The sequence below is a fragment of the Mugil cephalus genome, chromosome 19 (genome assembly GCF_022458985.1).
Source record: "Mugil cephalus isolate CIBA_MC_2020 chromosome 19, CIBA_Mcephalus_1.1, whole genome shotgun sequence".
NCBI lineage: Eukaryota > Metazoa > Chordata > Actinopteri > Mugiliformes > Mugilidae > Mugil > Mugil cephalus.
Window position 1 is genome coordinate 19,860,013 of NC_061788.1, and position 17,427 is coordinate 19,877,439.

The 17,427-nt window shown below is 40.1% G+C and overlaps 2 protein-coding genes across 2 annotated transcripts; both read right to left on the reverse strand.

The window, feature by feature from the left end:
• Positions 1-11,922: 11,922 nt before the first annotated feature.
• On the reverse strand, positions 11,923-12,565 carry LOC124996367 (homeodomain-interacting protein kinase 4-like). The gene is made up of 3 exons (XM_047569282.1): positions 12,437-12,565; positions 12,176-12,348; positions 11,923-12,036 (listed from the first exon to the last, which is right to left on the reverse strand). The coding sequence occupies exons 1-3, from the start codon at positions 12,512-12,514 to the stop codon at positions 11,970-11,972; spliced, it is 318 nt and encodes a 105-aa protein (XP_047425238.1). The 5' UTR covers positions 12,515-12,565; the 3' UTR covers positions 11,923-11,969.
• Positions 12,566-13,346: 781 nt separating this feature from the next.
• LOC124997007 (homeodomain-interacting protein kinase 1-like) lies at positions 13,347-14,383 on the reverse strand. The gene is made up of 3 exons (XM_047570467.1): positions 14,192-14,383; positions 13,762-13,950; positions 13,347-13,532 (listed from the first exon to the last, which is right to left on the reverse strand). The coding sequence occupies exons 1-3, from the start codon at positions 14,381-14,383 to the stop codon at positions 13,347-13,349; spliced, it is 567 nt and encodes a 188-aa protein (XP_047426423.1).
• Between the last annotated feature and the right edge of the window lie 3,044 nt (positions 14,384-17,427).

Genomic DNA, 17,427 nt, shown 5'->3' on the forward strand with positions numbered 1-17,427 from the left:
GGGCTTTCCTGTGTGAAGCTTTATTTTCATATTTACTCCTGAGCATCACAGGACCAAACAGCACTCTGACCGGAGCAGCTTGGATTACATAGTGCGCGGCCACACACGCACACACACATGCGTACACACTCGCGCAAGGAAGATTTCACAAAAGCTAGCAAAGACTGACACTTGTGTTAAATCCAGGAGACATTACTTGATTTCATGAAACTGGCAAGGACTCCCTCTGCTGGTCGACATAGAGGGTACGTTATTAGTGGGTATCAAATGATGGGGCAAAAACTCCTTTTGCACAAATGCAAAATCCAACCTGACTCCATTAAAATCACACTTTCTATTTCCTTTATATTCAGCTGTACATTTCTATTTATAAGGATTGTTATTCAAGGTGGTGCATGAAGTCTTTGAACCTAATAAACACCATAGTGCACTGTATTTTGAACCTCGTCGATTCCTCACATACAGTAATGCAAACATCATTTAATATATTTTTTCAAAATGTGTGATACTCCATAATGTATGATGCATGTAGTGGAAAATCATGAAAAAGTAAAAAAAAAAAAAAAAAAAGTAATATAAAAATGGCATTGAAGAGTAGAAAACAGAAAAGTATGTCGGTACAACACGACGTAGTTCAATAGTACGGCAAAGCACAGCCTCCAGAATGAAAACACAGCTGAATCAACAGCTCTTTGAGTAATTCTATACATATACGGAATACCATAACCTTCATTCAGCTAAGATTTAGCGCAGGTCTGCATTTGTTTTCCCCATTTTCAGTGTACCTAATGAACTGGCAAATGAGCGTAACGTATGCCCTTAAATCAATAAGTTGTACCTTGAAACGCTTTGATTCACTCAAAACTCAAAGTGAGCCTGAATTCCCCGATACAATTTGACATACCTTACATACACTCACCCCGAATGCCATGATTTGTTGTGAGGAGCTGGACGCTGTAATTTTTGGCAAATGTTACCCTAAACAGAAGTAAATAACACATTAGTCGGAGGGCTATTTCAGCTGGGGATTAATACGCATTTGGCTGGTGAGTATTTATGACAGCGAGAAGGAGAATGTGGGATTGGTACAAAATAAACATAGGCTGTGTTTGTGGTGCTGATGAGACATGCTGACCCAGTGCAAGCGTAGATCACTGGTTTGTTTTAATGTGGCTCTTTTTGTGGGTTTGTTGAAAACAAGAACATCATAGGATTACTCCATCTTAATACTTCGTAACACAATCATGTATCATGCCACCACAGAGTTTTTATAACTAGATTCCCCTGAACCCGTCCCCTCAACCCATAGGACCCAAAGACCCCCACTAACAACATTCTGTTACCAGAGACCCCAGGACACCCTCAGAAGGCCCATGTCCATTCTCTGATGAGACACAACTGCTGTGGAGGAACAAGGGAGACCTACACAATATTAGGCAGATGGCCATAATGTTATGTCTGATTAGTTTTCTTCATTGTGCAGGCTGGCAAACCAAGCATGGGGCAAAAGATTCTCACACAGTGAAGCAGAACAACATGTATCTTGCAGCTGTATATCATAGTACACTGTTTGCATTGTGGTCCCATTATAGTATAAAGGCATGTGCGTCATGTAGTGTGGCTGCAGCTGTAGAGGAAACGGTGGAGAGTGGCCAACGGAGCATGGCTCAGTGTCTCCTGAGAAGTGGTATGAGATGAGGTCATTTGTATAGCGTATCACTTGTAAAAAAAGGAAAATATTCCCAGAGAAAGCACATAAATGGACGCAAGCACATGACAGTGGCATTAGTATGAAAGACGGAGCGCACAACATTTTACTTTACCCTGAATCACGATACATCCATTTCCTGCACTGTAGTTTGTGAGTGATCTCTCCCTGAGGATAATTACAGCCTCTACAGTTTAGCTTTTCTCCAGTGATTTCCTGCCCCATGAAATTAGGCCTCGCTCAGTCCATTTATCATCCCATTACCACAGTCCTATTCTCTATATATAGAGCCAGGTTTCAAAGAACGAAAGGACGAAACCAACGGTGCCAACAACAACACCACCAGCAATTGCACAATCAGTCTCCGCCGCTTGATTACATGACTTACAATAACCGATATGTTTAAAAATGTGCTAAGCTTAGTCGTAGTTTAAAGTTTAAAAGTGTACAAACAAGCATCCAATGAGAATATTTCATTATAAACTGGATTTATTATTTATTAACTGCAAAATGTTTTTGTCTTTTTACAAATTTATTTTAGATGATTTTTTTCACTCTGTCTTTTCTGAATCCTGAATCTCTGAATCCACCAGTGCAGATGGGGGAACGGATGTTTGCTGAGTTGGCACTAAAAGAAAGGTCAGGTTGTCAATAAAATCAAAACAGCTCATACTCTGCAGAGCATGACCATGACCGTTCCATACCATGGAAATGCAATTTAAAATGTGCTGTTTTTTAGTGCTTTAGTGTTTACAGTGGATTTTTACCAGATTATTTATTTATTTTTATTTTTTGAGATACACTATATTGCCAAAAGTATTCACCCATCCAAATAATTGAATTCAGGTGTTCCAACCACTTCCATGGCCACAGGTGTATAAAATCAAGCATGTAGACATGCAGACTACTTCTACAAACATGTGAAAGAATAGGCCACTCTCAGGAGCTCAGTGAACTCCAGTGTGTTATTGTGATAGGAGGCCACCTGTGCAACAAGTCCAGTTGTGAAATTTCCTGACTACTAAATATTCCACAGTCGACTGTCATTGGTATACAAAGTGGAAGCAATTGGGAAAAACTGCAACCCAGCCACAAAGACGATGCTAAGAAGCATAGTGCACAGAGGTCTCCAACTTTCTGCAGAGTCAGTGGCTACAGACCTACAAACTTCACGCGGCCTTCATATTATCTCAAAAACAGTGTGTAGAGATGGAATAGGATTCCATGGCCCAGAAGCTGCATCCAAGCCATAGCCATCACCAAGTGCAACACAAAGCATTGGATGCAGTGATGTAAAGCACGCTGCCACTGGATTCTAGAGCAGTGGAGACATTTTCTGAAGTGAAGAACCACTCTTCTTCATGTGGTAGTCTGCTGAACCAATCTGGGTTTGGTGGTTACCAGGAGAACGGTGCTTGTCTGACTGCATTGTGCCCAGTGTGAAGTTTGGTGGAGGAGGAATCATGGTGTGGGGCTGTTTTTCAGGAGCTGGGCTTGGCCCCTTAGTTCCAGTGAAAGATACTCTGAATGCTTCAGCATACCAAGAGATTTTGGACAATTCCATGCTTCCAATTTTGTGGGAACAGTTTGGGGATTGACATTTTCTGTTCCAACATGACTGTGCACTAAAGCAAGGTCCATAAAGACATGGATGGGAGAGTTTGTTGTGGAAGAACTTGATTCATCTGCACAGACCTCAGCCTGATAGAACGCCTTTGGGATGAATTAAATGAAGACTATGAGCCAGGCCTTCTCCAAAATCAATGTCTGACCTCACAAATGCGCTTCTGAAAGAATGGTCAAAAATTCCCATAACCACACTAAACCTTGTGGTAAGCCTTCCCAGAAGAGTTGAAGTTGTTACAGCCAATTTTATGGGCTGATGTTATATTAAACCTTATAGATTAAGAATGAGATGTCACTTAAGTTCATATGTGTGATGAGCAAATACTGTTGATTATATAGTGTACCAAGCTTGGTGAGACCCAGCTCTTATTAAAATATGAGTGTGATAGCATGCCATTTGAAATTCATTATGGGGCATGTTTCAATCAATGCAGAAAAAAATGGATTGTCCTACAGTCCTACAACTAATCAGAGCAAGTTTATTGTAAACAGAATCAACTCCACAGTGAACAGATGATGTGTATGACTAAATCACAGTACTTTTTCTGTCCTTCACCACATAAAGCCTGCCCAAACAATTTGATTGGCCCTGCAGAACTTTGCCAGGGCATAATCAGTTCCCAACGGGATGGGTTCCAGTGGAACACATCTGTCCCAGACCAACTTTCCGCCTGCAAAAGTTCTTGCATGGGGGAAAGTCGGGCTGGCTTCTAGGCTAAGCTGACAAGAATTGTGACCAAATGATTGTATTTACATAAACATTGTTAAGTATGTAAAAATCAAATATTCATTCAGCAGGAATAATGTTATAGAAACTCAATGCACTAGTTTTCAAAGCACTTTGATGTGAGTCCAAGTCAGGAAGAATAAGTTGAGCCATGGAATTTTATGCTTAAATACATTGAATACAAATGTTGCTAACCAACGTGCTGAACAGCTAAAACATGTTTTATTTATATATAAATAAAACAAACACAGACACATTAATAATACAAATATGGACATATATAGAATCTCAGCCTGGTTTAAAATGCAGAGAATCAAAATGTGTTTCAGACAAGTATGTGGAGTTGATTAGGTACAACTTTAGAGGCATCAAAATGACCCTAAAGTTGTATATAATTCCAGGCCACCTAAATACACTCAATCAGCTGCATAACATCTCATGGTTTATCTTTAGCTCCTTAGCTTGTTTAATTACAAAGTTACACTTGGAAGAGAAGAAAGATAACTGGATATAATGTGATTGTAAAATTAGAAATTACTCAGTTTGGTTTGGGGAGTCATACAGCGGTGGTTCTGTTCTGGCAGAGTGGATTGGCAAGGAAAGAAGGACTCATTCTCTCGGAAAACAGTTGTGATTAGTGCTTAATAATGCTTTCTAATGTAGTGACATTAAGGTGTAATGTGTTCTTGTTCACCATATTTAACATGGCACAGTATTGTCTGTATTCATTTTGCAGATATTTGGTGACCTATTAAGATTAAATTTTCATCAAGCTATTTCTGGTGGCATTAGATGTGAGGTTTAAGGATAGGAATAGTATGTAAATAGCTGGATAATCTATTAATATACCTATAAAATCAACATGCTGGTTAGTTTATGTAAAGTCTTGTCCAGTGTAGGTAAGATTCATTCTACTGGGACCATACATATTTCATAACGCCTGTCAGGTATGCATCATACAGTATGTGCCAAAGTGTGATGTCTTAAGAGTAAGATATTAACCTCCACAACCGCTCTGCATCTTGACCCATAGGGGTGACAGCATTCATCCCTGTGCACTGGTGTGTACTTTAATTCTGCAACTATCACGCTAGGCTCACTGAAATCAGTGTAGATGGTGTGTAAAAGCCTGAACAAGTGAGAACTTTCAGCTCCATGACTAATTGGGCTACAAACCATTTTACGGCCTCATGTAAGATTAAGATAACAATGTAAGCAGACTCTGGGATATTTAAGTAAGAGCCTTTTACACATTGATAGATGTTGGAAATAACATTTATAGGCCCGTTAATGGTGAACATAAGCAGTTTATTCAAACATAGCACATCCGCCCCATAGGACTGAACTCTAGAATCCCTCCGATGCATCTAGCATGGCAGCCATGACTTGAATTGGGCAGACTCTCTCTATGTTTTATGTTATTTTTGGCAGATTTATTGGAAGTAACATATTATTTAATAAATCAAAGTGCAGCAGAAAATGAAGCATATTTTACGGTGGAAAAATCGAATGACTGGATTTGTTTGTTTGCTAGCCAGTAGTGGCTCAGTATAGAACTCTGTCACTCTGTCACTACAGATGATTTCTGTCATTTTAGATAGTTAATATAATATAATATTTTTCCTGATAAGTTTCATTTTCATAAGTTATTTGATGCCATAGAAACAGGATGTGACCTCAGGGAGTGGGGATGCGTGGTCCATATTTATATACAGCCTATGCACCTGACTATAAACTAGCTTGACATGTCAAAGTCTGAGGAAAGGAAGGGATCATTTAATGTTACCTTAAAGCCATTATATTATGCATGCAGAGAATAAGGACTCGTACGATGAGGTCAACACTTTATTTATTTTACATGTTCAACATCATACTACTGTTATGAATTATGCAAAGGGGCAGTAAATATTGTGGAAGGAAAAGTCCTTAGAGTATCTGCATGATAAAGCCTCCGGCAGGAACACATTACTCACAGACGTATGATGGCTTTAAATAAATATCTGGGGAAAATGGTTGTGCATCTCTTGAGCTTTTTTCTCTCTTAGCTTTGTAGGTGAAATTTCTCATATATTTAAATTATACACTGCTTCATTATAAAAAGGGCACTTTGTCACCCTTTTTCTTCCAGGAAAATATGTTTCATGTGCAGTCATTAAAATTCAGTTAAACACGTACGACAAACTCTCCAGAGAGTTGCAGGCTAGTAGCATAAAATATGACCATGACATGTTTGACTTTTGTGGGGAAATGAGGGAATAAGCGCAAACACTTAGCCTGATGTTTATTTGACAAGACTGTCACTCCGAAAGGAACCCCTGGACTGGCCTATAAACACACTTCACCTGCAATTTAAACAATGTCAGAGCTCTAGCACTTCATTTTTATGTGAGAACAAGCCTTTCTTTTATTCTCTTCATTGTATCAGTTCAACAGAAGGATGAGGTTTATTTTAAGAAGCACAAGTAGGAGCACATCTTTGAAATGACTTTGACCTATGGCTTTCTGTTGAGTTTAGATTAAATAAGGTGGCAGCGGGTGGATCAGAGTGGACTCTGAGGCCATTAGTAGTGCGTCATTATGTCGGTGGGAAAATGCGGGACGGGAAGTGAGAAGTGATGAGGGTCACAGTGGGGTCGTGACATGAGGAGCGGGGCCAGTTGACTGAGAGGACCCCAGGGGCTTCTGCTCATGCATGAACGTCCCCAACTAAACAAAATATTTCATAAAAGCACCTCCATTCCAAAACACACACACACACACATCCAATACGTAGATCAGTCAACGTGCTGAAAATATAGCAGTGTGTGAAAAGTGTTTTCGTCTTTAAAGACTGGGAACATTTTAGGATGCTAGCATTACCACCTAACTCAAAGAAACACAATGTTACCGCGTGGTCTCACATCCTACGTGAGTTTGTTTTCATTTCACTTAGATCATAACGATCACATAGTTATCACTGATACAAAACCACTTTGTCTGAGCATTGTGGCCTTTGTGACTGGTCTCCAATTCCAATAAAGGGTCTTTATATATTAGTTTGGATACATTGATCTTGTGTCATGTCACAGTTTATGAAAATTTTGTTTTTGTTTTTTTGTTTTTTTTGCAGACAGACTAGCTTAAATGCAATACATGTAGCTTCTATTCTCCTCAGTCTCATAGACTATATAAAAATATGAACAATGCGTCCCCCTTGCATTGGCCAAACTGCGTGATGAGCTTATAGGCTACTGGAAGAATGGCAACATGACAATAAAAATATGTCTTTAAAACTGGAGCTGTGATAGAGAAATAATGGAATGAATTCTTTTCATACGGCGTTTCATTGCATCTATGGGGTATTTATGTGTAGAGCATTACTGGGAATGTCTGGAAGTCATCCATCCGTACCTCCACTCATGACCACCTCCTGCACAGTTATTGTCCATTTGAACTGATCCTGCTCCTCGCAGCGTGAACCCACATCAAATACACAGCCTTCCCTTTTGTCTTGATGTGAGCGAGGGCCCGACCAAACCTGCTCTGATGTTCTCTTCCCCGTAAATGTTGTTTCTGCTCTCATCGTATTTCCACAGCAGTATCTGTGTCGCCTCTTCCTGCCGAGAACTAACTCAAAACATGTTTTCCTGTGATCCGGCATACCGGGCCGAAACCGTTATTTGTTCATTAAACAGAGAGTTCGTTTTGGCTGGGAAGAAGATTTCGGAGGTTCCTGCACAAGATCGGGTATCGGTCGTCCCGTGAGTGTGATGGAGACTCTCCAGGTCACCGGGAGGGTATAATTCCAGAGATGAAAATAGTGCATCCACGTCAATGCCAGTCAAGTGTGTCAGCTGATGAGAAAGCAAGTCTAGATGTATTAAACGATAAGCAGTCGGTGTATGATTTATAAAAGAAGAGATAAAACGAAGACACACTTGAGGGATTTTAACAGGGGAAAGCCTTGTATCCATCCACATATAAATCGATTTGCTCATCTCTCATTTCTTGTAGATGCTTCTTGCTCTGGCTGCCGTGGTAACCCTTTTGTATATTCCCCACCCCTAAATGTTTTCTTTTGAAACAAGCAGGACACAGGAATATCGCTAGTGTTTGGAGCTAGCTCTTCTTGATTTCTATTTGAAAAGACAACATCACCAACAATGCCCCCATCCGGTTCTACCTAATTTAGTGCTCTAGGTGAGATTACTCTCCGGCGAGAGAAGAGAGAGAGATGACACACAACGGAGGGCGACTGGGCATAGAAAATTGTTTTTGTTTTTATTGTTTTTAATAATTTATTTTTTTTTCCTGGAGGCCAAGGGTGCCTGTTGGTGCCCCTCCAGCAGATGGCGCTCTAGGCGACCGCCTATATCGCCTATGCCAAGAGCCGGCCCTGTATGTGTGGTGGTTCCTGATGGTATACATTTTGAGAAAACTGTGTTTTCATCATCTGTCAAGCCACTGCATTGGCTGGTCCTCAAAGTTGGGATTATAACTTAGTACGCCTCCACTTCACACTTTTTATTCATCACTACCAGTTACAGACTTACATAAAAACTCCATGGTCTCTTGTTGCTACGTTGCCGCTAGTCCATTCCTGTGTTCACACCCCTTAAGAACCATCATTGGACAGATTTAATAGATAAAGCTCTGCAACTTCTGCTGGGACATTTCAACTTGGTTGACAGCTAGTTATTGTTAGCGACTGTGCGATCTCTAAACTCTAAAACTACAGATGTGACTTCACGTATCACCAAAAACTACACCAGCCTAGAGAACTGTTACCCACTCTGACTGAATATGTTGCATTGACCCATGAATATGTTTTTAAATTAGCTAAGCTATAAACATAACTTGTTACTTGTGTTCAACTCATCCACCATGTCTGTGGTGTTGGTATTCACCCCCAAAATAATCTGACTAGACTGAAGCATTGGTTTGGGATGCGTATAAATATATAAATAAGTCAATAATATACACAAGAACAGAAACTCAAAAACATGCACAGGCTATGCATTATTTTCTTGTCTGATTTATAAAGCTGTGTGCGGCTGACTCTGTTTTATAAATCTCAATATGGGCACAAACAATAACATTAAAACAATATTAGGTGTAATACAATGTCAGTGAATATATGGATGGCCGCCTAAATACAATTCTGAAATAAAATCGTTCATCTGAGTTCTCTTATTCATGCACAAACATAAGGAAAAACAAATAAATTATAAAGAACGTTACCTACACATATGACCTTTACATCTGGAAGTGAAAGGGAAATTTGCTTGGCTGCAGGAAAAGTGTCTAAAACAGACAATGTTAAGTCATGTCAGACATAATATGGTTGAGGTTTCATTTTAAAAACTGTTCAATGAATGAAATTCATAGAAATAAGATGTATCGATTTTAAGTGAAGACCTAGGACCTTTATCATTCATTAGCTTATTAGACTCAACTTAAGGAAGTCACATACTTTCACCACCTGGAATTAATGGCAACTGAAACAGGACTGATTATCTCATGTCAAGAAGGCCTCTGACCAAAAGGATACAGATTAAAAGACACAATGTATCTGATTGTAATTCTTTTCACAAATTAAAAGCTGAAGATACAAGTTCCAGATAAAAAGTCAGCATCCCTGACAGTTATTCAACCCTGTGGAGACGCACAAACATGTTCCTGAACTGCAGTTTTAGTACAGTACGATGAGAAATGGATGTGAAACTGTTAGAAATACATAGTAATGATAAACAACAGACAGGTTAGATTTGTTTTTATTTACTTTATTTCATATATTCAGATTAAATGCTGATGCTTTGTCCACAGATACAATAGATACAGATACTTAGTGAAAAGTGAGCTGACATGTGGAGAAAAAGTCAAATGCATTTAAAAAACATTTGGACAAACATACCAAACCACACGTTTACTAATGAATGCATTAACAGTGGTGTGAAAAAGGGTGGGCACCCTTCCTAATTTCTTTTTTTTTTCTGCATGTTTTTCAATGTTTCAGATCATCAAACAAATTTAAATTAAGACAATGATAACAGAAGTAAACACATGCAGTTTTTTAAAATGAAAAAATCCAAACCTACTGTAAAACCTATCGGTGTGAAAAAGTCGGGCCCACCCACTCCCTTTATCTCATGGGAATGTTTTTGCCAGCGCAATAAGATGTGCCCTACCTCACATCGTTTCCAGTCTTTTTTGACACTCTTTCCGTAGTGACAGCAGTTTCTATCCACGCATTCTCTGTGTCAGTCTTGTACGAGAGTAGGGATGTGAAGTGGGTGCCGTACAAGCTCACATAGTTTCTCTGCCTCTCCCATTAAATCTTCCAACATTCTGCAAGTTTTGACATAGGAACACATCATGGCGACCAATGTCTATGAACTAGGCCTTACTGTGGTTTATCACACCGGAGTTCAACTTCACTAGCCACGCCCAGGCCTGATTACTGCCACACCTGTTCTCAAGCAAGAAATCACTTAAACAGGACCTGCCTGACAAAGTGAAGCAGAGCAAAAGAGGATGTAGGTTTGGATTTTGTTTTCCCTTAAAAATGAAAACCTTCATTTAAAAACTGCATTTTGTGCTTACTTGTATTATCTTTGACTGATATTTAAGTTGGTTTGATGATCCGAAACATTTTGGTGTGAGAAACATGCAAAAAATATAAAAATCAGGAAAGGGTCAAGAACTTTCTCACACCACCGTAAACGTATAAAAGTTCACGCTAGCAATATTAGCACTAGCACCATTTTAGCCATATCCACGAATACTCAATTTAGAGTGTCCAATCAACCTAACACCAAGTATGTGTGGACAAAGCATGAAGGGCATGTCTCTGTGTCCACTTTGGGATGAAACCGGAGTTCCCGGGGAAAACCCACAGACACACGGCGAGAACATGCAAAATATTTACAACATACTTACATCAGAACACATGAGAATGTGTTCTCATGGATTCTGTTCTCAGGGTCTGAAGGCTGAACCAAGGTGACTCCTGGTGGTAGTGCATCACTTTTTCTGCTGAATGAAGAGACATAATATTAATCATTCAGTCTACAGGCAGCTTTCTAGAGTCGGGGGCATCTGGTATTTTTCTGATAACACCTACCGGTCTTCACCTGCGGTCTGATATTCTGCGTGGTCCTGGCTGGTGGTGGGTTCAAGTTCATCACTACAAAAAGACAAACTCAGTGTTTAAAGCTGATAAATACACACTACAAACATGCAAATGAGCCCGTATAATCAGTCATTTATTGGTTGATATCTAATAACCTGTGAAGAAATTTCTAACTAACAGACAAACGTTTAGGCCTACTTCATTGACCTGCTAGCTTGTTTCCTCGCTAGCGAACATAGCATGTGCAGAAGTGTGGTTCTATTTAGATGTCTGAAGCCTAATTTAAGTTACGTACCCAACAAACTGCAGTGTCAGTGACGCTAAACGGCTTGGTCTTACATGCGTGTGCCGCTTGTGTCACTTTGTGAGCTTTATGTGTGATTTGGTGCTGGTTATTGGTGCAGCCACTCAGCAGCATATGGTCTGTGCACCAGTTAGTTTGTTCATACTTTTGCGCCACCTGTCACATCACCGCGAGTGGGAATTTTAGTGAGTGTGGATCTTCCATGACCATGTAGTAAGCCTCGCCAGGACACACGTAAATATTAAGGCATCCACAGTGTAACACGGTGAGGAGTTGTCACTGTAGGAACAGAGTTTTAGCCAATGTGTGGAACTTCCTTGAGTGTTGGAAGCCTTGATTTTATTTTATTTTATTCTCTCAGTCTACAGGCAGCTTTCTAGAGTCAGGGGCATCTGGTATTTTTCTGATACAAGGAATAATGTAAGTTGTTCATCATCAAGTGGGAGCAGGACCCCATCTCTTGCATCTTTGTTGCTAAAGGATCAGTTAACACCTACCTGTCTTCAACTGCGGTCTGATATTCTGTGTGGTCCTGGCTGGTGGTGGGTTCAGGTTCATCACTACAAAAAGATAAACTCAGTGTTTAAAGCTGATAAATACACAATGAAAACATGCAATTGAGGCAAAGTCCATATGAGTCATTTCTCAACTGATATCTAATAACATGTTAAGAAATTAGGCTGAAACACAGTCACTTACCATGGCTTGAGGTCGGCGGGGCTGCTGAGGTAGCTCTTGGTGATGAAAGGATGGTTGAGGATATCTCTGGGGGTGATCCTGTCCTTCTCATCCCACTGGAGCATCGCCTTCAGCAGCTCAATACACTCCCTCCTCTCATCTGCCTCTGTCACATTGTCTTTCTTCTGGTTCATCTGGTTTAGGAAACATTTGGAGAACACAACTGTAGTCAATGCTTTCTAAACCATGGGTTTGAGACAATTGATGTAGTTAAACACGTACTGTTTTCAGACGTGTAAAAACTCCTCCAGCTCTTGATGCGGCCGGTACTGTTTTCATTTCATCCAGAGAGCGGAACATGTATCGCCTTCTGTCTTTGACAAAATAACCCCAATCCGGTGTATTGAAATACTCCTTGGGTGTCTAACAGAAGACAGAATTAAAACATAATTAACACACTTCACAATATTTTATTAAGTAAAAGAGGTTCAGTGATAAAAGAAAAGGTTACAGCCTGTACCTTCAGCAGCCACTGATCATCAGTTTTGTCATAAAACATTTTTGATTTCAGTCCAGCGTTGAGAAGATGCTCTGGTGGTGGACCCAGGAGGTCTGTGATAAACCTGAGCTGTAGACAAAGCAAATGTTAGTCATGAGGCTTTGCTTGGGTCAAAGTTTCAAAACAATAAAACAATATTGTAACAATTAACCTGCTTTAAAAGGGTTAGAAATGAAACACTGATCTGGCTGATCTAGGCTAATTAATCTTTGTTGTCTGCCCTCCTAGTCAGTGTAGATGGTCACACTTAGGGTTAGGAATGAGTGAGGATCCAATCAGGAACAACCTGATATTTGTGGCATCCAAGAGTGCTTTGTACATTGATACAATTTTTTTTTAAATAAACTACTTACTAAAGTGTAGTCAGAACCCGCAGGAAAGAGTGTAACACCAAACACCATGTAAGCCATTACACAGCCCAACGACCATACGTCAATGGCCTCTGAAAATGGCAGCCCCAGTAAGATTTCTGGTGCTCTGAGTGTGGAAATGAAAAACACATGCAAAGAAATCAGTAACACTGTCATATTCTAAATGTTGCAGTAATTTGCAAACTAAATTACTGCAACAGAATCACATCAGTAAGCTGCACTCAAGTGAAGATGTCTTACTTTTTAACCTGATTAATGTATCTTACCTAATTGCAGGTGTCTGGAAATTCATTCCTGGCTTTGCTTGCGACCTGAAGAGAGCTATACCAAAGTCTATCAGTTTGACCCTTAAGGGCTGGGTCATGCGATCCACCGTCACGATGTTCATTGGCTTCACGTCAGCGTGGATTACTCCAACACTCTTCAGGGCATCAAGCGCTACGGCCAGCTGCAAGTAACAATGGCCCAGTATTGGTACGATACAAAAATACTGACACTGATGCTCACTGAAACATTTTGTTGAAGGAACCTTGATCTCATGAAAACAGAAACTAAAGTTGCAAAGGTGCTTAAATCACTAAACTGATCATTATACAACAATTAAAGACAGGTCATTACAATTACAAGTACAAGACAGTGCGTATAGTTTGACTTTGTAGCTGAATTCCTAACGTTACTTGTTGAATGATGCCCCGCACGTCCTCCAGTTGCATCTGATTTTTTTCATATTTCATATAGTCCCACAGGTTGATGTCCAGCATCTCAAACACGAGGCTCGTTTGAGTCTTGCTGCATATTGAGCCCTCATACTTGACAATGTTACAGCTGTCCAGATTGTGTTCCATGAGAGTTTCCAAGATGTGTGCCTGTGGAGACATGAACCATGTGTTGATTCATATGGAGTAATCAGCCCTGTTTTGGTGCATCTTCATATTGTGATTTAACAGCCTCATCTACGTATATGACAGTAAATGATCAGTTCTCACATGGAACTATGAGACCGAGGGTCACCTGCACGGTTAAAGCACCAAACAGGTGTAAAATCCAGACACCCTGTGAAAAGTAAATAGTGCTAAGGCTACAGAGATCTTTGGAAATGTGTCTCACCTCCTTCGGTGTGCAGTAGGATTTTGACAACTTGTTGATCTTTACAGCTACAGTCTGGTTGGTTTCCCTTTTCACGCACTTGATCACTTTTCCAAAGCCGCCTTCCCCCAAGATTTGAAGAAACTCGTAGTTCTCTGGGATAGGGAAATGGTTGGAGTCGTCCCCATTTGCAGAGGAACTACTAGCAAACATCTTTCTCTTTTCAACTGACAGCTGAAAGTGGAACAGAGACAAAGGAGAAGAACAGATGAGTTTATTCCCTTTAAAGAGATGATGATCTCTTGTATGTGACTCCTGTTAAACTTGTGTTAACTTGTGTATGTGAGTTCTCAACAGATAAAAGGATATACAAAGGAGAAACATGACTGCAGTCAAATCAGTGATGAACTGAAATATACTAGCCTTTAAAATATATTAGCCTTTAAACGTGACCTGGCAGACCTGAATTTAAACACAATTTTGCAGTTAAACTCTTCCTAAAAGTTTTTGTCATGCAGCGTATCCCTCTAGGAAACAGCTTTGTGTCATCCCACCTGCATCAAACTTGGACATATTAATAACCTACTAGAGTGTAGTCAGTTTTAGATAAAATCTACACTTCAACGCCGAGATCAACACAGCTTTTATTACATATTTGACATTGTTGTTGCAAATAACAATGGAAAAATGACAAATGGACAAACGTGTCTTCCAGTTGGAAACTTTGTTACTTCACTAAAAGTTTTGGATTTGTTTTACAGATGGATGCTTTAACTGGTTTAACTTAGTCTCTCTTTGACTCACCTCGTGCCTATTTAACTCTCTTCCTCTCTGTGTCTCTTTGTGTGTCCTCGTGTCTCTTTGTCTCTCCTTGTCTTTCGTTGCCTCTCGTCTTGATATCTGCTTCTTAATGGTCCAGTGGAACTCACTAAAATGAGCAGATCCTTGTTCTGGATCACAACGTCGAAGTGAATTCTAGAACACGTCTGTGATGTCATCAGTTCTAAAGTTTATTATGCACTGCAGCCACACATGTAAATATGAACAAAAGCAATGAAGCAATTATGGAAAACATGTATCAAGGCAAATTTTTACTGTTTTATACTGTAATGAACAAACCAGAGTGGTTGGCTTTGGCCCGGGGTCAGTGGAGCCTGTCCAAACACTGGTGTGGTCATTGTTTACCTGCAAAACGTGGCAAAGCGTTTCAAACTGACTGACTCTTTAATGGATGCTACTCCAGATAATAACACTGTGCTGCAGTGGTTAGCACTGTTCCTTGGTCAGCTGGGGCCTTTGGGTGTGGAGTTTGCATGTTCTCCCTGTGCCTGTATGATGGTGTCCCAACTTTGTTCCAGGCCCCAAAACTTACATGGTGATTCTAAAGTCCTGTGCATATGACTATGAATCGGTAGTTGGTGACCTATCCAGCTCCACACATCCACCTATCCGTCTCTTGCCTAAGAATGGCTGGGCTAGGCTCCGACCAGCTTCTCAGCATAGGTCGCCATAAATGATGGATGGGTGGTATTAACAGCACCAGCTTCTGAGTTACTCAGGAACACAGTGAAAGGACTTGGTACCTTGCTGGGAAGCTGTCACCTGCAGCTTGTTCCAACTGACCCGCTGTCAGTTGGAACAAGAAATTCACAGTAAAAAGCAGTTTGGGTTTTGTTCAATTTTCACTTGAAGCTGCAGGTTATGCTGACTATCTTGCTCAAAACCTTCATTTCTGTTGTTTTTTTTGTGTCGTTTTATATTCAGTGGTTCACTCTGAAGATCTTTAAAAGCATGGAGTGTTTAATCTTCATATTGTTACTCAAGGTTCATCCAGAGCCACTGAATACACGGTACAGCTGTTTTCTGGGACTCAGGAAAAGAAGAGAAAGTTGTATTTCTGATGTGACTTCACCTCTACAAAGATGCATGGAGGAGGAATTTAATTGAAAATGCCCAGACTCACTTTCAGAAAACAGATCGACATGTTCTGGCTCGTGGCCTTCGTCAGGCTCATCAAGAAACAAGCTGCAAAAGACAATTTAAATAATGTATGAAGCTAAAAACAAGCGTAACTTTAAATAAAAACAACTACTTATGTACATGCACATATAAATATGTAGCAGCCAATATGGCACCTGAATGGTGCGCTTGGTCATGTGATATCACACCAATCAATCACACACCAACACATACACCAGCCAGGAAAAAGAAGAGCAGGAGAGGCAAGGGAACGTGCATCCTGAATGAATGGATATCAGAGAACAGTGACTCCTCATAGCACCCTCCTAAAGATGACACGTAATGAGTTTGAAATCAAATCAGGTGTAGATGATGATCATGACGACACCGACGGTCATGACTCATTTATCGCCACCCGTGCAGTAGTGATGGAGGCAGCACAACTCTGAAACGAAATTGTAAGCGAGAGAGGGAAGTTGATGGCAACGGGATGGGGAAATATGAGAGGCACAATTTAATATGAGGCACTTTCTTCAAAAGAAACATTACTTGCTGTATCACATCATAGAAGTGATAGCTTGTGTTTACATGGACAGTCGTATTGAACAAAGAACAATAATATTCTTCCACCTATTAGAAAAAGGGCCCTTATAACCAGCAGCAGCAGGGGTGGTATTATCTGGCACATTAACAGGATATAAGTAATAGCCGAGAAACTACTCAACTAGGTATTCGGGCACATTAGTGCTCTTTAGTGATGTCCCTGTGAGAGAGCACTGGACATTTTGTCCTGTTTTTTTTGTTTGTTTGTTTTTTTTTTTTTTAAGATAAAAGGAGAGCAGATGGGTAGGATCTCGCTCATAGCAACTGACAGAAAAACAACAGCATCCAACCACCGATGCAGTATTTTCCACATGCATTATTAAATATCATTAACCTAATAGCGTAATTGCCTAAGTCAGTTTTTGGCTGACTGTTACAAAATCAATAGAAATACCAATGTGCTTTGCTAAAAATATTTTTTTGTACTAGGGTCAATGTGAAATTTATTCCACCATACTGATACTGAGCCAAAAAAAAAAAAAAAAGAGTCAAGTCACAGTTGGTTCAAATAAAAGGAAATGGCTGACGTACAGTGTAGATGAATCAAGACATTGAAGGTATTTTTATCATGCTGTTGGCCACACTGGCAAGGTCACTGTCATCTCTCCTCCACGGACACGGAACTGAAAAAAGGATTAATTGAAAAGACTGCTTGATAGGATTGCAGTTGCAACAGTTTTGTCTGTGACATATTT